The sequence below is a fragment of the Schistocerca americana genome, chromosome 1 (genome assembly GCF_021461395.2).
Source record: "Schistocerca americana isolate TAMUIC-IGC-003095 chromosome 1, iqSchAmer2.1, whole genome shotgun sequence".
In the NCBI taxonomy this organism is placed as follows: domain Eukaryota; kingdom Metazoa; phylum Arthropoda; class Insecta; order Orthoptera; family Acrididae; genus Schistocerca; species Schistocerca americana.
The window spans coordinates 616,788,270-616,812,300 of record NC_060119.1 but is presented as its reverse complement, the minus strand read 5'-3'; the positions used below and the strand labels follow the sequence as shown (position 1 = coordinate 616,812,300).

Sequence of the window (24,031 nt, the reverse complement as noted above, 5' to 3'; positions counted from 1 at the left end):
TCAGTTTCCGAGACCAGAGCCACTACTTTTCAGTCAAATAGCTCCTCAGTTTGCCTCACAAGGGCTGGGTGCTCCCCACTAGCCAACAGTGCTCGGCAGACTGGATAGTTACCTACCCAAGTGCTAGCTCAGCCAGACAGTGCTTAACTTCTGTGATATGATGAGAACTGGTGTTACCACAGCGGCAATGGCATTGGCCATAATGAACTACTAAGACAACTAATAAAGAATCAAATTATTGCTAGAAAAATGAGATCTATCTTTGTTCAAAGCTGCTGCATTATTACCTGTTCTATACCAGGCTTGTCCACATGATACAAAGGCCTGGTTTCAATGTGTTCTGGTACCAGCTGACAACCAATACGAGGAAACTCATGCCACCTATGTAACACTGCCAATGCCATATGTTCTTCCATTCCTTGAAGAAATGCAGACAACACAGTTTTGACTTTTTATATTGACATCAACATACATTAATTCAGTTCATTCATTCACATGTTGTGTTCATAAATCCCATTATGGATTATGGTGCTTAAAGATGAGCAGCAAACCAATTTATACATCAACAAACAGAAACAGCCATTGATGGCTACTTCTGCAGAATATACTAAACTGCACTACAACTATTATTGTATTTATATGTTAAAAGCAGAAAATTCCAGGTGGTTATCATTATTTCTCAGTGTTCATGATTTGCATACTAAAATCCCTTCAGGTGAAGATATTCATGGGTGTTGGTAAAATTATTGGTACAGTTTAGCTACAGAAACTTTCCATTAGTGAACCTTAGTGTTTCAATACCTGCTGATGAGCCTGTGCTTAAATCCACTTTGTTTGTTTATGTACTACCACTAGCTTAACACCAATATGCCCACACTAATATTTAACTCAGAGCATCAATTATCAGCACTTGGTGTTATGAGTTAGATATCACTGAGGGTGTGTTGGAGTTAAGTTTGTGGCAGCAGATAAACAGTAGGTGTTAGCTGTTTAATTTTAGTGGGTAAATTCTAGCTGTTCTTCAAAGTAGCAGCTTTTCTGTCAATTTTACAACATTAACTTGAGCGTAAGCAAACTATGATAGATAACTGCAGTTTAACAAACAGTTTCTGACAGATGCTCCACTTTTGACACCTACACCAGTTCCACATCTGCAAGTTGTTCTTCATAGTGAGATGTTTATAACATGGTGGGAGGATAGGTATGCTGGTTAAGATGTAGAATTGCTTAAGATGACACATATAGTCTGTGGTACAGAAACTATATCAGGAAGTTGTAGAGAAGCAGTATCTACTTTGTAGTACTGATATTTCTGAAACTGGCATATTGTTGATTTAATACCCCTGCTGGATGTGAAAATCAATGTTACTGACATATCAATAGGTGTAAGGCCATACGTGTCCATTGAGAGTGCCTATGGCAGGAACATGGTCATTATTGCAGACTGATCACTTGAGCATCCATTTTGTGCTGAATAAAAAGCTGCTCTGTGGCTGTCCCTACATCAGTTTGCTGTTATCGGACTGACCTCTGCTGTGGATTCCATACACTATGATCTGTTTACTATGTGTTTAGTGTGGTGGATCATGATGAACTTGTGGTTTCCACATCTTATCAGCACTTGGTGTTATGAGTTAGATATCACTGAGGGTGTGTTTGAGTTAAGTTTATAATGAAATTCATGTTATTGAGCGAAGTCATGCTTGGACATTATTCTTCTACTTTGCAACAATCTCTGAATAACTTTTATTGTAGTTTTCCCATGAACTGTCCTGCTTGGTTCATGGACTAATTGAGTACAATAAAACCCCACTTTTATGTCCTCACATTTTCCATTTTCCTGCTTTTTATGTTCATTTTGGTCAGTCCCAACACAAATCCTATTCTCTCAATTCAACACTTCCCCATCATTAATGTTACATGTTAAAATTTCTGGCATTTCAATTTTTCATTGATGTTTTACTGACATTTAACATTGATTTACAATTGATTTCTGTAAAAAGTGCATCATATTCCTGCTCAAAGTCAACCTTGGAACAAAGCAGAAAACACAGATTACATGCAGAATGATCATGTAATATTGTGTTGGAATGGTAAGAAAATTTCCATTGTTAGCATATTGGGTCACAACCACCTGTATAGTTTGACAGTGTTTGGAAGAGTGGGAAAGTATGCTGAGTCACTGCCTTAATGATAATCACGATCGGACGACAGTGACTCTAGTAGCAACCTTCCTTCTGTTCATTGTGTTGTATTACAACAGCTTTAATTTAATTTTACAGTCATTTATACAAATAAACACCACTTTTGAAGACAGCTTCTCTATAGTGGGCTCTCACAAATCATTGTTACTTTCACATGAAATATGCTAATCCATACTAGGCACACAGTCTTAAGTTGGTATGACCTGATATCAGATGTATACATTCCTTTTGAAGATGCTCCATAGCATGACAATTTTCATCTTCTGTCTCCCCCTGGATGTCCCTGAACTTGGTGACCTTGTCTGCAACAAGCTATAGATTTCGTGTCTATTGTTCTCTCTTTATCAAGAACACCAACTTAAATGGGTTAACCAATATTGTGTTCTAAGTTTTATTTACCATAATTTTATAATTATTATCAAGAATAACTCTCACATTAGAACACGAATATCTTTTTAATTTGGTTTCATGAAAAACTTTTGCTTCCTGTATTTTACACAGTGCTGCATTTTACACTTTTTGGGTCAGTCAACTGAAAAGTGTAAAAAGAGGGTTTTGTGGTAATCAGATTTTCTTTAGGAAATATTTATTTATGTTAAATAAATGTTGTGAGTGAAAGAGAAGGTTATAACATTGGCGATGAAGAGGTGCAATTTTGTATCATCATACACTGTCATGGATGCCAGATTTATTTAGCTTTGGCAGCACAGCTAAACCAGCAACATCAGCTAATTATGTGCTTAATTTCTTCAAAGGAACAACAATGAAAACAGCATCTGTTATCCCTCAAATCCTTCACTAGTTCACCACTATAAAGGCTACAATTGCAGCAGAAGCAGCAGAATCAACAGACACTGTCAGCTATCTCAGCCTTTCAGCCTATAACAAGACACCAGAACCTGGGAAATATATCAAGCATACTTCATGCTGTATTTTCAGGACAAGCTGTCTTACCATTGTCTACTATATTCTCTTTTGTGAGACAAATCCTACAACAGCATTCTGCTATGATAGTTGTTGAAGGGTTCAAGCATTGCCTTCTTGACAGCAAATATGTTTAATTCAGGATGACCCTATCTCTATCCCTGTGTTATGCTTTACACCCATTACTCAGTATTCTGTGTTTCTTTAGAAGTTTGTTTATAGTGACTGTATAGCATAAAGGGCCCATCCCATCATGAACTGTTCTACTAGGTACGTATCTGTCAACTGCACTATTCTTGTGAACCTCATGCAAAGTTCTGTACATTCTGCTATCAAGAGATAAAAGTACTGAGTTCCCTATTGAGATACAATGTAGTTAGTTAAAAATATAAATCTTCCTACTTCTTTTTGTTGTTGTTGTTGTGGTCTTCAGTCCTAAGACTGGTTTGATGCAGCTCTCCATGCTACTCTATCCTGTGCAAGCTTCTTCATCTCCCAGTACCTACTGCAGCCTACATCCTTCTGAATCTGCTTAGTGTATTCAACTCTTGGTCTCCCTCTATGATTTTTACCCTCCACGCTGCCCTCCAATACTAAATTGGTGATCCCTTGATGCCTCAGAACTTGTCCTACCAATCGATCCCTTCTTCTAGTCAAGTTGTGCCACAAACTTCTCCCCAATCCTATTCAGTACCTCCTCATTAGTTATGTGATCTACCCATCTAATCTTCAGCATCCTTCTGTAGCACCACATTTCAAAAGCTTCTATTCTCTTCTTGTCCAAACCATTTATTGTCCATGTTTCACTTCCATGCATGGCTACACTCCATACAAATACTTCCAGAAATGACTTCCTGACACTTAAATCTACACTCGATGTTAACAAATTTCTCTTCTTCAGAAACGCTTTCCTTGTCATTGCCAGTCTACTTTTTATATCCTCTCTACTTCAACCATCATCAGTTATTTTGCTCCCCAAATACAAAAACTCTTTTACTACCTTAAGTGTCTCATTTCCTAATCTAATTCCCTCAGCGTTACCTGATTTAATTCGACTACATTCCATTATCCTCATTTTGCTTTTGTTGATGTTCATCTTATATCCTCCTTTCAAGGTACTGTCCATTCCGTTCATCTGCTCTTCCAAGTCTTTTGCTGTCTCTGACAGAATTACAATGTCATCGGTGAACCTCAAAGTTTTTATTTCTTCTTCATGGATTTTAATACCTACTCCAAATTTTTCTTTTGTTTCCTTTACTGCTTGCTCAATATACAGATTGAATAACATCAGGGAGAGGCTACAAACCTGTCTCACTCCCTTCCCAAACACTGCTTCCCTTTCGTGACCCTCGACTCTTATAACTGCCATCTGATTTCTGTACAAATTGTAAATAGCCTTTTGCTCCCTGTATTTTACCGAGAGTATTCCAGTCAACATTGTCAAAAGCTTTCTCTAAGTGAGCTGTGTGACACATTGCATTGTCCTCCTAACAGATGCCATGATGCAGAGGACAAGCCAACTGTTGCCTCTCAGTGGTCATCCAGCAGCAGTATTAGCATGCAAATTCCAGCCTTTGTCACTGGTGATTAGCAGTCAGCATGGGTGCATCAACCAGGTGCCTGCTGCAGAGGTCCATACACAGCAACACAGTCAGCTGCTCAACTGTTGCATGTCTACTTGCCCATATACATCTCAACAGCTATCATTTACTCATTTCATCTATGGCCAATGGTGTACCACTGTTGTCTCAGTGCCAGTTTTGGGTAGTGCCATATTGCCATGGATGGAATACTTTAACTGTGGTGGCACATGAACAGTTTACAGACTTAGCCATTTAGAAAATGCTTCATTTCTTGGCCAAAAAGCCTATGATCATGCCCTTTTGGAAGTCACATAAATTTATCCATTTCCACCTTACAACAATACTGCACTGTTTTCCACATTCCCCCAACACGCTTTATACACCCTCCACTGCTAGTGCTGCCATGTGCTGTGTTTTAGTGGTTACTGTACTTTGAAATCAAACAGATATGGTGGTCACATTAATGTGCTTTGACTGTATATTTCCATCATGAGTGGACTTATGAACAATCTACCCTAGATATTCCCCAGAGGTTGCATTCAGTAATATTACGCAGAACATCTTGTCATGCATACCATTTACAAAACTGTGATTTTCCCAACAGACTGTTGGATGATTATAGTCTCCTCTAATGATGGCAGTACAATTGAGAAAATTATGTACTAGTCAACTTAGGTTTTCTCTTAAGGTGAGTCTGATGTGTTCAATAGAAGGATCCAATTGTAAATTTGTCAGCCTTTGACACTGACTCTTGCTGTGATAGTTTCACATGTAGTATCAATTTCTATCTTGGTGGATTTGAGTTTCCCATCTACTGTGACAAATACTCCATCTACATTTACCATTAGCTTATTCTTTTGATATATGCTTAAGTTTTCCCCAAATATCTCACAGCTATCAATTTTGGATATTAACCATCTTTTTGTACCTAGTACAAGGGTTGACTGAAAAGTAATGCCTCCACCTTCATAAGTCTTCAACAGCTGGCAGCATTGGTATGCGGCAGGTACTGGCTTGTTCTGTAGCCTCTTCTCTACAGCTCCAGTTGGTAGGAGGCCTTAGCATTTAATGGCTGTGTTGTTACAGTGTAAAAGATGGAAACCTACACAGATGATCAGTCAATGCATTTTAAGCAATGTGCAGTCATTGAATTCTTGACAGCAAAAGGTGTCACCCCCAAAGGAGATTCATCAGAGAATGAAAGCAGTTTAGGGTGATTGTGTTGATGTGAGTACTGTGCGTCATTGGGCAAGTAAGTTTAGAGATGCTGAGGTGGAGGCATTACTTTTCATTCAACTCTCATATAATGAGAGCCCCACAGCTTTTCAAAAGCAAGTGCTTTGGCATTTTATTACCTTTAGGGGACATTTCTTTGGATATGATACAGCTGCTTCGAGATCACCTACAACTTTTTATATATATATATATATATATATATATATATATATATATATATATATATATATATATATATAAACGTGGAATGTTTCCTTCTATTATATATATATATATATATATATATATAAAGACACCTTGTATGTGCCTCACACACAGTCAGCTATCTGCATAGTGGCCTCTGATGTGTAATGCACACCTGACTCACTTAGGAGGATTCTACAGTTCTTAAACTTATGGCACTAGTCTAGAACCTGTGAGCTCTGTGGTTCAGTCCTGCCACTCACCTTACAACCAGGAGGCAATGATCATTCGTGGGGACAATGTTGCAAATTGCAAGCTTTGTTGGAATTTCACGTGCAAGGCTAGCCTTCTCAGTCTTCCCTGCCAGTCACCGTAATGACCCAAGTATGACCTCAGAGACCAGACAACCGGCATCCTTTGTTCGAAATGTACCACTCTCTACAATTTGTTGCACTCCGTTCCCTCAACGATGAGGCTCTGAGTCATACACACTGGGTGTACCTGGTGTTCCTTCTCATATCTTGTTGCCAATTCTGGAAGGGGTACCATTATTCACCACACTTTTGAACTGCCAACAATTAATAGACCCTCACCCTGTTGTGTTTGTCTCCTCTTGACACAGGACACTGTTGATTCCCAAAAGATGAAGTGAGTCTCACTAGCTCATTTTTAATTTCAGTGAAAGATGGCATCTTGAACTTGTGGGCTATGGGGATTGTTATAATATTTGGAGTTCTCCCTGGTCCCTATCTTTCCAGTTCAGGACACCTAGCCACACCGCTGACATGCTAGTTAATCATAGTGAACTACTTCTCCTATTTCCCATAAGTTATCTGCCTCCTTCTGACAACAATGGCAGCCGCAGTGGTAAGCTTACAGTGACTCTTCGCCATAGAGGGTGCACCCACATGCTGGTGATCAACAACGGACCCTGCTGTGAGCTTACAGCAGATGCAGCCATGTCATTATTTTCAAAAGGATCATTTTACTTATTCACCTATTTATACGTTTACTGAGCACATGATAAAATCTGAATAATGAAACATCACCAGTTGGGATCTTCTGTGACTTATCAATGGCATTTGATTGCATCAATGATAACATTCTGGGATAAGTAGTTCAGCAAATGCCTGGTTTGGCTCTTATTTTAGAAACAGAATGTTTCTATTAGAGTAATGTAAAGAAGAACACTACATCATCTGCATGGGGTGATATTACAGTGAAAGTCCCCTAGGGTTCAATCATTGGCACACGACTGTTCTTGCTTTTTATTAATGATCTGCTATTTTATTTGAATCAAGAGGCAGAATTAGCCCTGCCTGCAGTTGATACAAGCATTGTTGTGAAACCTAACAAAGAAGCATCAACAAAGAAAACAGTAAATGACATTTTTGTGGAAGTTACTTGATGGTTTTGCACAAATGAGCTAGCTTTAGACTTTGAAAAAAACAGATTTCAATCAGTTTTGTGCTGCCAAAAATGTCACACATCCTGTTGATATAGTATCCCAACATAGCATTATTAAGTTCTTAGGCATAAATATTGATGAACATTTAAACTGGAAAAAGCACATAGTAGATTTGCTAAAACATTTAATTTTGGCTACTTTTGCCATAATAATTGGTAGCTTTTGGGATATAGAAGTCAGTAAGTTGACATATTTTGCATATTTTCAATTCACTGATGTCTTATGAGATAATATTCTGGGATTACTTCTCACTTGTGCAAAAATTATTCATTGAACAAAAGAAAGTAATCAGAATTATGTGTGAAGTTCACACACATACATCTTGCAGGTAACTCTGTAAGCATCTGTGTTTGTTAACCACAGTTTCACAGCACATTCATTCAGTTTTGAAATTTATTGTCAACAATTCATCTAAGTTTGAGAGCAGCATAGCACTAGAAGGAAACACAGTCTGCATTACTCTCTAATGAATCTAACTTTGGCAAAGAAGGAGGTGAAATATTCTGTTACAAAACTCTTTGACAATCTACTGACAGACAGCAGAAATGTTTTAAAAGTAATTTAAAGAGGATATTTCCCCTTAACAACTCCTTCTATAACATAGAAGAATTCTTGAGTAGAGATAATTAATTATTTAAGATAGGAAAATAAATAACTAAACATTATTTTTATTTACTTGTACACAAGTGTTCTGTTTTTGTTCTGGTGACACATTCCACATCATACACTCCTGGAAATGGAAAAAAGAACACATTGACACCGGTGTGTCAGACCCACCATACTTGCTCCGGACACTGCGAGAGAGCTGTACAAGCAATGATCACACGCACGGCACAGTGGACACACCAGGAACCGCGGTGTTGGCCGTCGAATGGCACTAGCTGCGCAGCATTTGTGCACCGCCGCCGTCAGTGTCAGCCAGTTTGCCGTGGCATACGGAGCTCCATCGCAGTCTTTAACACTGGTAGCATGCCGCGACAGCGTGGACGTGAACAGTATGTGCAGTTGACGGACTTTGAGCGAGGGCGTATAGTGGGCATGCGGGAGGCCGGGTGGACGTACCGCCGAATTGCTCAACACGTGGGGCGTGAGGTCTCCACAGCACATCGATGTTGTCGCCAGTGGTCGGCGGAAGGTGCACGTGCCCGTCGACCTGGGACCGGACCGCAGCGACGCACGGATGCACGCCAAGACCGTAGGATCCTACGCAGTGCCGTAGGGGACCGCACCGCCACTTCCCAGCAAATTAGGGATACTGTTGCTCCTGGGGTATCGGCGAGGACCATTCGCAACCGTCTCCATGAAGCTGGGCTACGGTCCCGCACACCGTTAGGCCGTCTTCCGCTCACGCCCCAACATCGTGCAGCTCGCCTCCAGTGGTGTCGCGACAGGCGTGAATGGAGGGACGAATGGAGACGTGTCGTCTTCAGCGATGAGAGTCGCTTCTGCCTTGGTGCCAATGATGGTCGTATGCGTGTTTGGCGCCGTGCAGGTGAGCGCCACAATCAGGACTGCATACGACCGAGGCACACAGGGCCAACACCCGGCATCATGGTGTGGGGAGCGATCTCCTACACTGGCCGTACACCACTGGTGATCGTCGAGGGGACACTGAATAGTGCACGGTACATCCAAACCGCCATCGAAACCATCGTTCTACCATTCCTAGACCGGCAAGGGAACTTGCAGTTCCAACAGGACAATGCACGTTCGCATGTATCCCGTGCCACTCAACGTGCTCTAGAAGGTGTAAGTCAACTACCCTGGCCAGCAAGATCTCCGGATCTGTCCCCCATTGAGCATGTTTGGGACTGGATGAAGCGTCGTCTCACGCGGTCTGCACGTCCAGCACGAACGCTGGTCCAACTGAGGCGCCAGGTGGAAATGGCATGGCAAGCCGTTCCACAGGACTACATCCAGCATCTCTACGATCGTCTCCATGGGAGAATAGCAGCCTGCATTGCTGCGAAAGGTGGATATACACTGTACTAGTGCCGACATTGTGCATGCTCTGTTGCCTGTGTCTATGTGCCTGTGGTTCTGTCAGTGTGATCATGTGATGTATCTGACCCCAGGAATGTGTCAATAAAGTTTCCCCTTCCTGGGACAATGAATTCACGGTGTTCTTATTTCAATTTCCAGGAGTGTATATTGTGAATCTGATCTATGGAACAAGTAACTAACAACTAAGTAACTAAGTAACGAAGTATGTGTGGATGCCCCAATTTATGCGTGTACATTTGGGTGGTATCCACAGTATACCCAGGAGTCTGTACCAGAACAACAGAGGCGCCAGGTGGTTTTAGCATCCACACTATATGGGATGCTGCACTGATACCACAACCAGTAGTTCCAGTTGTGGCACTCTGGACAGTGGCCTCTTTTGTCAAAGAGACCAGCATTTCCTCTGCCTCAGCCACCTAACAGCTTTCTCCACTTCTTTGTCTTGGAGGATAGCCACACATCCCTTACTTCCATGAGTTGTGGTACATGTGAATGGACATCAATCTGGCTTCACTGAAGGCTGAATCACGAGACCCACTGCATTCAACAGTGGTGTCTCCACTTCTAAACATCTATGGGCCTTTGCAAGAAGCTCTGGATCCAGCACATGAACTATCAGTGGTCCTCAATGACTTTGAGGAACCTTCCATCATGATACTGCCCAACTCCTACCCATTTCAGCCACACCAACCCCTGCACCAGCCATCCAGGTGCTACCACTATATGGAAGTTCATATGCAAATGAATAGTACAAATGTACTGGTATGTGTAGTGTTGCACACATCTGCTGAAGGTGCCTATGGCAGGAACCCTGCAGACCGGTCACTTGGGCATCTGTATGGGCCAAACGAAATGCCACCTGGTGACTGCATCTGCCTCAGTTTGCTGTTATCTGACTCATCTCTGCCTGTGTACTCTGCAATGCTATGATTGTTTACTACGTGTTTAATGAGATAGGTAATGAATTTGTGTTTTCCAGCACTTCTTGCCTGTATGTAACTGTGATTGCAAAATATATGTTACGTGGCTAAGTCATGCTTGGATGTTGCTTTTCGATCTGGAGTAATTTCCAAATAATTTCTCTTGCTGTTCTGATTAATATTCTGCCGTGAACTGTTCTGCTTGGCTCATTGACTAATTGGTTATTTATATTGTCATTAGAATAGTTGAATGCAGATTATTATTTAAAACACATATAAAAATCATATGAGCTGTGTTTTCAGAATAGTTTGTGCATGGTGGATAGTTTCCTCCATAATTATTTTAATCTCCTTATTTCATGTTCAATCAACTTTTGACTACAGAGGATTGTTAATGTATTTTCACTTCTGAAGTTTTTTGACAGTATTATAATATTTTTTCTTGGCTGGTACTGACTTTGTAATCATATTATTATTAAAGTTTAATATTTCCATTATATGCAGTAACAGTAAAACCTTGATAACATTATCATGTACATAGCTAAAGGAAGAAATCTCTTAAATACAGTAAAAAAGATATTGTAGTAACATTATAAAATTTCTTGGAGCAATGTAATGAAGTGTGCTCCCCCTAATATAATTTCAAATAATAAAGGAGCTGCATTGTTCTACTAAAAATGAAGAGGAAATAATCCACCACATTCATTACAAAAAATTACATTACAAACAAACAGACATAAACATGAAATGAGAAATAGTTTAAGAAAGTGAAGGGAAATAATGCAGTGCAGGGAATACTGCAGAATGCGAAAAACTGCAATGTGCAAATGTGAAATGAAGCCTTTCGACATCAACTGCTGTTAGCAAGGAGGGAAGGAGCAGAATATGTAAGGGAACACCATAAGTAACTTGTAGACTAACTTTATAAAGAAAATGCTGTTTTCAGCCTAAAACAAACAAGTACAAAAGGATGTACCCAATTGTACAGAATAATCACGGAAGATACTTTCTAAATAAAAGCGAAACATGTCTGATGTAATTCCTTTTAATTAGATTGCAGTCAGCTCAAGACGGATAGCCTATAGTAACAAAAAATATTTTGTTTACCTCTTGTGCTCATACTAACATCTGGATCTTCAGACTGAAGGCAGAAAACTTGCCGTCCCACCTTGACTTTTCCTGGACTGTATGAAGGACTATCAATTTTGCCATCCTTACACAGTTTGGCTAATATTTGTGTTGGTTTCATTGGATCCCTCCACTGATTGTAACCATACCTATTATGAGAAAAACCATATTCATTAGCTAGTAACAAAAACAACATATGTAAATACAGGAATACACTAATCTAGTTCACAAATACTATGTTTATATTTCCTATTTCCTTAAAAAGAGATTAAAATGAAATAATGACATCATCATATAGGCAGTTATGGTAAAGTAAAGGTAAAGTTCTATGTCTTGGCCAATCATGCCCAACTGACCACCATATCGTCCTCTGAAAGTAGTCATCAGATGCAGTATGGAGGGGCATGTGGTCAGCATACTGCTGTCCTGATCACTGTTGGGTTTCTTGACCTTAGAGCCACTACTAATTAGTCCTCAGTTGGCCTCACGAGGCTGAGTGCACCCATCATCCCCCCTGGTAGTGCCGGGAATTGAAGCCGGGTGCTAGTTCTGCAAGGTTCACAGAAGAGCTTCTGTGAAGTGTGAAAGGTAGGAGACAAGGTACTGGCAGAATTGAAGCTGTGAGGATGGGTTGTGACTCATGCTTGGGCAGGTCAGTCAGTAGAGCACTTGCCTACGAAAGGCAAAGGTCCTGAGTTCAAATCTCTGTCTGGCACAAAGTTTTAATCTGCCAGGAAGTTTCAACAGAACAGGGACTTCAACAGGAGTACAACATACACACACCCATACACACACACACACACACACACACACACACACACACACACACACACACACACACACATGAAACTCACACACAAATGACTGCAGTCACTGGCTACTGAGGCCTCAGTAGATAAGAGATTGCAGTCATGTGTGTGTACATTTTAGCTCCAATGAATGCTTTGTTGGCTGAAACCTCACTTTCTGACAGCCTTTTTCTTGTACCTATCTGTAACTCAGCATGTCCACTATATGGTGAGTAGAAACTATTTTTTTCACAATATGGAACAAAAATTAAGAAACATATACTTCAAAAAAATATACAAGAATAATTAAAATCCAAAAGTGATAGATTTTATTTGAATAGCATTAATACGTAAAATAATTGTTGGTATTCATAAAGATTTCCAGCTTCTCCAAGGAAAATGCAACAATTAATAAGATTTCTGCATGCTCTGGGAACCCAGACAAATTGGCGACCATCTGAGGTTAGTAGAACTTGTGTATAGATAAACGAGATCCACATACTAATGTCGATGTTGTGTATGGAGAAAATCACCAGTAATCATTTGTTAAGTTATTTATAAATGGTTAATATGGAGAACACAGTAAAGAAAGAGGTAATTGGTAAAAAAAAGTAAGTTAATTTTAATCACAGTATGTTTCAGAGGTCTCAGGCACTTATCATGTAGCCCTGACCCTCCCCTGTGATGCTTTACTGCATCTGTAAATACATTCAAACCCTTCTAAAACTGCTTACATCGACTCTTGGTGGACTAATTGTAAAGTGGAAACAAGACAGAACAACCACAGCTAAGCCAAGACAAGGAAGACCTTGTCCTTACAGACAGGGATCATCGAACAATTCAGGGGGCAGTTGTAAAAAAAATTGCATGAAATTTGCAGAAGGAACACTCTTGAGTTCCAAAGTTCTACCAGCAGTTCAGTTAGTACAATGGCTGTGTGTTAAAAACAACTATATACAATGGTCGAGCAGTTCCTTGTAAGACACACAGTTCTGTAGTCAGCACTAAGTTATGCTTGAAGTGGTGCAAAGAACAATGCCACTGGACAGTGGATTGCTGGAATCCAGTGATTTGCAGTCATGAATCACACTATACGCTGTGGCAACTCAACTGAAAGGTGCCTTGAGAACATTACCTACCATCACGTGTAATGCCAACAGAGAAGTATGTAGAGGGTGTTGTTACAGTATTGGGATATTTCTCATGGTTAGGTGTGGTCCCCTTAATGTATTTAAGGGAATTCTAAATGTGGAAGGATCTGAAGATATTTTACAGCATTGTGTACCAAGTGCAGTAGAGGAGCAGTTAGGAGACAATAAACTGTTTGTGACAGGTTGACACTGCACCCTGTCACAAATCATCATCTGTGAGGTAATGATTTGTACACAATAAAATTCCCAAAATGGACTAGCCTTCCCAGTGTTCAGGCTGGAAAGCAATCGAACACTTCTGAGATGAGCTGGAATGTCAACTTCAATCCATATCCCAGGGTTCAACACCATTACCTTCTCTGGTTTCTGAGGTCAAATGGGCTGCCATTACTCCACAGATATTCAAACACTCAATTGTACATGTTCCCAGCAGAGTTCGAGCCATTGTGAAGGTGAAGTGTGGACACACACCATATTAATATCTACTAACGGGTGTCCGGACACTTTTGATCAATACAGTATATCAGAATCTAAGTGAATATGAAAATTACTTACTCCTCGTATTTTTGAGCAATGCCACATGTTGCTCTATGTCTGCTATAAAATCTGTTTTCTAGGTCAATCCTTGTCTCTCCAATTAAATCATCTGAGCCAACCAGGTCCCAATCAAATATCTGAATTGTCAGCATTGAGTCTTGGGGAAAAGTTGCTTCAAATTCAAAACATCTGAAAACACAAAACATTAATGTATTACTAATGAAAATTAAGTCATCATTTAATAATGTGTAAAATGTTAAAACTCTAATGTACTTCACACAGCTTTAAAATTCTGCTGTAAGTACACTAATATGAGTTGATTATAAATACAAGAGTACTGTAATTTAATGAGTCAGTAATTCTGATGATGCTGATAACACGATATTGACATTTTTCTCAGTACCTACATCCTCTTGAAGGACTGTAATAAAATTACAGATGAGTGAACTGTGTATTTTGTATCTGACTACCACTGAAAGTAACTGAGTTTTGTCACTGTGTACAATGTGCAGCAGAGTATGTTTACGTGCTAAACAATCATAGCTTAAAAAGAACACACACACACACACACAAGAAACCAGAAATTTTCACTCTACAGCACACTGTGCACTGATATGAAACTTCCTGGCAGATTAAAACTGTGTGCCAGACCGAGACTCGAATTCAGGACCTTTGTCTTTTTCAGCAAGTGCTCTAGCATCTGAGCTACCCAAGCACAACTTATGCCCTGCCTTCACAGCTTTACTTCTGCCAGTATCTCGTCTCCTTCCCACAGGCTGTGGCTAAGCCATGTCTCCGCAATATCTTTTTTTCCAGGAGCGCTAGTTCCACATGGTTCGCAGCAGAGCTTCTGTGAAGTCTGGAAGGTAAGAGGTAAGGTACTGGCAGAAGTAAAGGTGTGAGGGAGATTCATAAGTAGTGCTTGGGTAGCTCAGATAGCAGAGCACTTGCCCGCGAAAGGCAAAGGCCCCGAGTTTGAGTCTCAGTCCGGCACACAGTTTTGATCTGCCAGGATGTTTCATATCAGTGCACACTCTGCTGCAGAGTGAAGATCTCATTCTGGAATCACCCTCAGGCTGTGGCTAAGCCATGTATCCACAATATCCTTTCTTCCAGGAGTGCTAGTTCTGCAAGGTTTGGAGGAGAACTTCTGTGAAGTTTGGAAGGTAGGAGACGAGGTACTGGCAGAAGTGAAACTGTGAGGATGGGGCATGAGATATGCCTGGGTAGCTCAGATGGTAGAGCACTTGGCCATGAAAGGCAAAGGTCCCGAGTTCGAGTCTTGGTCCGGCACACAGTTTAAATCTACCAGGAAGTTTCAAGCCATTATATACCCAGCAAGGTCAAGCACTGTGCATACTCAGCAAGGTCAAGTACTGTGCAGTAGATCCAGCCCTCAGCAGTGTGACATCATAGAATACAGAGGCTGATGTCATTTTTAAAACTGCCACATATTGCAAAGAGTGTTTTTGAGTACACTGCAGAAGTGTTGCTGGGAAGTAACATAGAGTCCTGATGTCTCCTTAAGAGATTTCTTTTTTAAAATTTTTATTTATTTAGTATTTTTTTTTTTTTTTTTTTTTTTTTTTTTTGAACTCTGAAGGAAGAAATTTTTGACTGTCAATTTGCTTCAGACAAAGAGCTGCATGCTGGGATACAATCGTTGTTCTGTAGGCAACTACAAACATTTTTCTAAGGAACCATTGCCTGTCTTGTATTACAGTGGGATTACTTTTGAAGTAATAAACAGCTTACTTACTTTTTTTCCATCTGTCTTGTTTTCATTTGATTGGTCCTTACACAGTCCAGCACAATCATAGCTTTAGGTCTATGACTGTACATCAAGATTCTTCAAGTAACATCTTGCATGTGTACGTACAAAAACCAAGGCCATAATTATGAATGTGTTAGCTCCTCAAGCTTTTATCCACGTTCGAATGAGACTCAGGAAAGGTGACTTTTATTTCACTTCTAACTGATGCGTCTAACCACAAAGAGATTAAGAGTTTTCCTCTCCCGGTTAGTTTCTTTATTACAGAACTTGTGTAAAGGTAAGAATATTGTAATTAAAATCATTGCCTGGAAAAACATTGACAAATGTGAATGACTATTTAACAGGTTGCCTCAGAGAAAATGGTCTACAAGAAAAAGTTGTTGGGCTGTGTGCTAATAATACTAATTTCAATTTTGTTGGTGTTGAAAGAAAAGGTCAGAACTATGTTTTTACTAAACTGCAAATGCAACTCAGCCATGGAATGACAGGGGTTGAGTATGCTGCCCATATACTCCATAAAATTGTTTGAGCAGCTACTGATATTCTGAAAGGACTGAAGGGGGTGATTATTCCCATCTTCTCCATGTTCTCTGGGACAATAATAATCTGAGTAAATGTTTCTGTGCAGACCATCTTGCTGAAGATTGTTGCATCAGGTGCATTGTCACTGTGGCTGTGCAAGAGGGGCACTGGCTACTGGTTGGAGATCATCTTGAATTTGAAGGCCTGAAAGTCACTGCTTGGGTACCAACTGCCTTCTTTTCTTGGAACATGTTGTAGGGCAGAGGCTCATGGGCTTTTTGAGGGGTGGTGCTCACTGGTAGTGATCGCTTCCTTTATTTCAACATGTATGGCTCTTCACTTACCCAGTGGTAGGCAGAGGAGGCATAAAAAAACTGGAGGGCTTGGCATAATTATGATGTAGTGCAACATATCATGGTGTAGCTCCCAGCAGCTCCTGGAAGGGAGAGTGAGGAGAGGAAATTCAATGAGGAGGTCAGCAGGGTTCATGGGATAGGGAGGGCATGGGTGCTGATATGGACTGTACATGTGGAATACTGTGTGTGGGTTTAGGTACTCAAAGACGCTGTCCACCGTAACAGAGGTCACACCAATGTATGTTCGTATGTAGTTCAATTCATTTATCTTGGCGGCTCGCGCATGCCCGCTCAGACGCGGGAGATTGCAGCGTTGCCAGTTGTACGCGCCAAGAGAAGCAGTGCCGTAGCAGTGTAGTTCTCAAACTTACGTTTAGGGGGGAGCGAGCAGTTTATGAAGTAAAGCCACCATGGCCGCATTAAACCTTTCGCTGCTACAGAGACGTGCTCCCCACATTCCACGCCGTGCGCGATTTTGTAACCACTGCACTGCTCGCCTGTGCAGACACATAGTGTTCCGACTGCTTTGACACACTTATCATTCGATTTCACAAAAACTATTTGGCCCAAAAATTTGATTTTGACACATCTTCTTGACTGATACCTTCCCCCCATAAATGACTTAATTTTGTTTCGATTTTCAACGCAGTTATATTGCAGCATTAAATGTAGTAAACCATTGCACGAAATTTTGAAGAGTTTGCAGAGGTAAAGTTCATAGCGTATACTTTCCGTGTGTTCGATTGTAGTTACCACAATGTTGAGAATGAAATGTGGACAAGATACCTAAATTTCATATAAAATTTACTGTATAACAACATCTCATTTAATTTAAGTACCAGATTGGTGTCGTATGTAATATTGAGAAATATTCCGCCTTTCGCGACTGTAATAAAAGTTTTATTTACACCGGGCGCGTTTGACTTTATTTTAAAGCACTTCAATCAATCAAAATGAAGTACACAGAATGAGTTAAACAAAACTGTGGACTTACAAAAACATTAGGACTTGAATATACTGTGTATCAGTGCTCTGAGCTATGTCAAATATAATTTTTGTGTGTGGCACACACAAAAAGCATTTATTTGCTAAAACACTGATCGGCCGACACAAACGTTGAATATTGTGTTACCTCAGCACAAAACTACAAAAGGTGACTTGGCAATGGAGGAGACAAAATGTGGTCCAATGAAGATGCTTCAAAAGAGAAAAACGCGTCTGGTCTAAATAAGACGCTTATTACAGTTGCAGAAGAGGAATATATTTCAATACCATTCGTAAAATTGCAACTGTGGACCAAAAACAAGAAAGAGAACATGAGTATTATTGTGTATGTGCCTTACCCTCCATTGTTGTCAATCGCTGCGATAGTCTTCTGCATCGCTGTAGTCAGTGTCGCAGTCCGAATCATCAGGTCTTAGAGTAATGACGATGGGTTCAAGCAGATTGTCAATTACAATTTCCCTGTCCATGTCCTCCTCCTGTAGCCTTTGTGCATGCCGAACACATTCAGCCCATGCTGAAGGAGTAATTCTGTCAAGTGCTTCGTGCAGAAGCCTTTCTGTATCGGCAATTTTAAATGTCACGTTTCGTTCTGCGACATACCCTTTCACTTGTGCCCAAATTAACTCTATCGGATTGTATTGGCAATGGTACGGTGGCAAACGCAAAACTGTGTGTCCATGTTCCTGTGCAATACAATCGATTTCATAAACTTTTGTGCGAGGCTTATGAAGCACTACAAGATTCAACATTTCAGCATGAGTTTGGTTGGCAGTATGTGGAATATTTTTACTTGCAAGCCATAACATGATATCGGCTTTTTTTGTACTTGTTGTGGGTGTCTTGTCAACAACAACAGAGTGATAACTCGCATTGTCCATTACAATCACCGAGTTTGCAGGCAAGTAAGGGAGAAACTGATTCCTAAACCACAATTTAAATGTCTCAGAGTTCATTTCGGAATGATAATCCCCTGAATTTCTCTTTTTTGCCCGGAACACTAATTTGCTTTCTGGAATGAATCCAGAAGCAGAACCAGCGTGAAGCACAATTATTCGTCCACCTTTACCAACTGGTACTTTAAACCCACCCGAACCATCACTCATTTTCCAACACGCTTTCCTTGTGTGATTTTGGTTCACCCATGTTTCGTCCAAGAAAAAAATGTTCTTATTCCCGAATTTTCTTACTTCAATAATACGTCTTAAAAACTGTGCCCTTGAAGCAGCGATATCACTACGTTCCATTAAAAACTTTCTTCTGTCATTTGTATGTACATATTTGAATCCAATGTTTTTAAGTATTCTATTCATTGAAGTCATGCTACCTTTAAAATTTATGGTTTCACGCATTTTCACAGTAGGAAATTCGCCTGTGTTGTACATGTTGAGCACTTCTTGTCTTAGAACATCTTTGTCGAAATTATCTAAATTAGTTACAGTCCTCTCACGAGTGTGATATTTCCCTGGCGATCTGAAAAGTGGGCTTCCACAGGTCTCCGTAGATAACTTTCCTTCATTGGCAATCCGCTGAACGGTTCTCAAGCTAACGCCTGTCGCTTCTGCAGTGCGTTCCTGAGATCTGGCGACATCCGTGATAGGTCCACCGCTTTCTGCTTCGCGCTTGAAAAAAGCGTGAATCCGGTAAATTATGTCCCTCGCCTGTTTATGGAGAGTTTGTCGCTTACCACCATTATCAGCCATGACAAATTGCAACAAATGCGATAAAAATTCACCAAAGAATAACTACAATCACATTTAACACTCGCACTCGCCAAGACATTCCCAGCAGACCGTTCAGAAAACTACTGAACACTCATTGGCTGTCAGCGGATGCGTGACGTCAGGTGCGTAGAATGAGCCTTAAATCGACCGCAGTCGTTCATGGTTCCAACTATACAGAGTGTTCATTTTAATTGGAGACATTGAAATATCCGCAAATCTACACATCGGATCAAACAAATTTATAACTAAATTTTTTTTGTCTCAGAGGGGGACATCCAATGATACCAAATTCGACGAATTTGTAGTCAAATTTGTTATAATTGGATGTCCCCTTCCGGGAGGAACTAATTTTCATTAGAATTTCTTTTGGCTCTGTGTGTCGTTTTCAAGAGATTTCAATGTCCCCATAAAATGAACACCCTTTATAACATAAACAGTGTTTATAAATTGGGAAATATTCTATCTTTAGCAACTGTAACAAAACTTTCTTTATACCAGAGTCATTTCGCTTTTTTCTAAAACGTTCTGATTAAAACGAAGTTGGCGAAGTGCACAAAACTGAATTTTGGAAGTAATAAAACATAAAACTAAAATATATTGCCAGTGAGGTGCAGTGCGCAAACATTTTGTTTTTGTCACAACGGACAGCAAATACTTGCCAAAACATAGATCAGTCGACGAAACCATTGAATATGATGTTGCCAAAGCAGCGAAGCAAAGAATTCCGTCAGACAATCAAATAGCTTGTCAACGTACGAGCCGAAATTCTGCTCTAAATAATACTTTTAATACTGCCGCAAAAGAATATATCTCAATATGAATAGTAAAACAGTGACTGCGGAAGAGGCGATATACAAACAAAACGGATAACATGAATTTTGTATGTGTGCCTTTTCATTGTTTTTAATTGCTGTGAAAAGAAATATTGGAGGAGAAAATTACAAAAACTGAAAACTTATTATGATTATAATGAAGCACAGGAAATTTCAAAACATTACATTCAAACGAATAAAATTCATTAAGTAAGACACTTCGCTATTGTTTTTAAATAAATAATATATTTAGTATGCAACAAGCCTTGAGCACAGAATCTTCCGATTAGCAGCCCAACACCTTAACCATTACGCCAACGCAGCTACTCATTTCTCGCATCTCCTGGAGCACTCTAAACGTCTGCAAAATACCGACAAACACTATTGGGATGACTATGAATTACTCACGCTTCGTCGAAGTACAATAGGAAATAAACAATTACCGCTGTTCTTTATTGCGAAAAAGCGGTTCGTGAGACTGATACAAACACCTTTCCTTGCTATCGCCTGAATTAGGAGGCTTATTGTTTGTTTGGTTTAATTAATTAATAGAATATGAAGCAACTGGTGTAAAGAATGCTTTTTCTAAACTTTCTATAAAAGAAAGTCTGCTATCAAGACATTGCTTTTGTTCAATTACTTCATTTATGACTGAACGTTTCTAAAATTGAAGACACTCGTCCGTGCTCTGCACTGCAGTCGAGATCTGGCAACGTCGTTCTCTGTTCATTGGCTGACTGTGATTTGTGACGTCAAATGCGCAGAACGAACCTAAACTCGGCCGCCAAGATATATGATGCGCACCTTAGTTGTGCATGGCTAACACTGGGCAGACTGTGGCAGACAGATGCATGAACCAGTTTATAAGCAGCAGCATACCAGGAATGACTGTAAACTCAGTAAGTGTGCAGAGGTGCTGGAGGAGTTGCAAGGGCCACATATCACCACATTCCACTGATGAAAATAGTGCACATGTGGGCTGAATTTGCATTGTGACCAGCTGCAGTGTCAGCTGCTGTTTCAGGGTACCAAATCTGCCTGACTGTGGCAGGCTCAAGATGATGTCACATGGTTCTGCAGCAACCAAAGACTCAAACTACATAGCTGTTAAGGCATATTGTGTAGAGTTGCTGCTAATCAAGAAGCCTGGGAATTTTGCCTCCATAGAAGTGAACTGCAGCCAGTGGGCGGCGGCGGCACAGGCCAGCTGGGGAATGAGAGAGGGGGTGTGCACCAGGGAGGTGACAGTCCTTGCAAGTGGCGTGTAGTGGCTGAGACAAGTGCAGAACCTGGCCATATGCAATTATAGATCACAAGGGCTCATAGATGAGGGTTACTGGCCTGGGCAAAACTGAACATAGTGGTAAGCCAGGACAAACTCAACTGTGAGGTGGCACTTCACTCACTACATTAGCACTGGAATGGTAGAGTAGTGCACTCCACTATGCATGCAGCCTAGTGTGGTGAGCCCTACTCCAGTGGGGGGGGGGGGGGGGGGAATGTTTCATTGGCAGTCACTCAGTGTGCACACATGCAGCCCGTTATGAGTACCTCCTGGTACCTCCAGGACGTATTCTCCTGCCTCCAAGTGGGTGAGGAATGAGACATCAGCAGCCACTTGGGGTGGCCAGTTGCATTGCGGTGTGGAACTAGGCCTGGAGGGCCTATGACCAAAAACTCTCAACCAAGTCCCCATCACTTATGAAAGTATTACAAGTATGCACAAGGGGTACCCACTTCCATGTTTGGGGAATCAATTTATCCATTTTTTTTTTCTTAGGACAATGTCAGAAAAATTGTTAATGTTCTTGAAGTATGGTGAATGGGACTAATCTAACACTGTGATCAAGGAAATATGCAAATAAAAGTAAATGAACTTGGTGGTACTGTAAGTGTATCTAATCTAACATGGTGATTAAAACAAAATACAATTGCAGTACAAATAAACTTGAGGTACAGTGGGTGAGCTAATCTAAAATAGTGATAAAAGCAAAATACAATACACAATAAATGAACTTGAGGTACCTTAAATGGACCTAATTTAGCATGGTGACTAATGCAAATACAAAATGCAAATAAATGACCTTGAGGATCATGGATGAAGCTAATCTAACACAGTTGGGAATTTCAGTCTTTGTAGGCCACACCTGTGGTGCCACAGTGGTTTGTACATAGTTCACAAGAAGATCTTGTCACACTTGCTATAATTTAACTGGTTGCGTGAAGTGGATACTCTACACTCAGGACATGAGACCACAAGGCGGGAGCTGAACAATGTTTTCTTGAAGTATGGTATCAATCTCGCCTACTACTTCTCTGTAGATGTCATGGAATCCTGCAATGCTATTCACTTTATAGAAACACAAAAACAACTCACCACTGATGCCTTCCTGGGTCCTGTGCCTATCTGATAGCACTATTGCAAGCTGTTCGGTTCTGATAATGAAATAACTTGTACATAAATTCAACACAAAAGAAACACTATGTTACTGCATTTGTCATTTTGACAGCTCGGTGTTGTTGCAGGAAGTGTTGGGAGTTGGGGATGCTTCGTGTAGCACATGTTAGCAAAAACCACATATGCACTGCAGCGAAGAGGCATGTGGCAAGGAAACTCTTGTCCTCAAATGCATACAGTTCATGTTGCATTTGTTGCTGGGCAATGCATTGTCTGCTGCAGCATGAGATTGTCTGCTAGAGCAGATAGGTAATGGGAATGAATGCATAGTAGTGCATCACTATAATACTACTTCAAGTTCTCATTTACAGGTACAAAAAAACAGCACTCAAACTGAGCTAAATAAAATGCTATATTTCTGAGTTATCAGTAATTAAAAGTTGTACTGCAACAGAATCATCAAAATACTAGCTGTACTGTTGTACATTGATAATTGCCAAGTTAAGATAGTAATGTTTTCTGTTTTCAGAAGATTTAAAAATAATTAGTATGAAACTACAAAGGTAATTGTTATTACTGGGAGAAACATTATTTTATTTTATTGTTTTTACATTTTAGCAGTTAACTATTTCCTGCTTCATTCATCAATAATGTATTAATTATAGAAACACACTTGTTGGGTAACTGAGCACAAATAATCATCAAAAAAAGTTTTACTGTGATTGATACTTACTTCCCAAAAACAGGGTTCAGCTGTTTGGATATGTAGTTTTCCTTATCACTGATTCTCTTATTCCCGAGCTGAAGAACAATGTATGGATCTGCTTTCCCATTTAGGTCCATTGGATGAAGATCTGTAGCTTTCACAATGTAAACACGGACAAGTACATGTATTGGGTCATTTGATGGAAGACCTTGGAAAAATCCATACTGTGGATCAAACCCCATTATTGTATGATCTTCAATGTCTTTTGGCAATGGCCACTTGTAAACTTTGATAGCTCCCTGTAAAATAATACACTTATTCTTAGTTTCATTCCTCTCAATTAATATCAACCATTTTTCTTTAAAACTTCCCAGCCAAGACATCTTCCAAGATGAAACAACAATAATTGAAGCTACCAGTGTTTCATCTTTGAAGATGTCCTCTGCAAATAGAGATGAAAAGTCAGCAAATATCTTTGTGCACTGGCCACGCTCTTTTGACCACAATTGTTAACAGAAGTATCAGCTGTGAAAGCCTTCACTGAGTTATATTATCAATAACTATTAGAAAACCAGTCATGAATCCTGAGACACTGATTAGACACTGGAGAG

The 24,031-nt window shown here is 40.2% G+C and overlaps 1 protein-coding gene across 1 annotated transcript in view; it reads right to left on the bottom strand.

Moving 5' to 3' along the window:
- Positions 1 to 24,031, bottom strand: part of LOC124625417 (otoferlin-like) — a 1,049,973-nt gene that overhangs the window by 85,398 nt on the left and 940,544 nt on the right. The window contains exons 28-31 of the mRNA XM_047149169.1: positions 23,448 to 23,719; positions 14,145 to 14,315; positions 11,630 to 11,799; positions 288 to 418 (exon numbers count right to left, since the gene is read on the bottom strand). Coding sequence (XP_047005125.1) covers positions 288 to 418; positions 11,630 to 11,799; positions 14,145 to 14,315; positions 23,448 to 23,719 — 744 coding nt within the window. The remainder of the gene's footprint in view (positions 1 to 287; positions 419 to 11,629; positions 11,800 to 14,144; positions 14,316 to 23,447; positions 23,720 to 24,031) is intronic.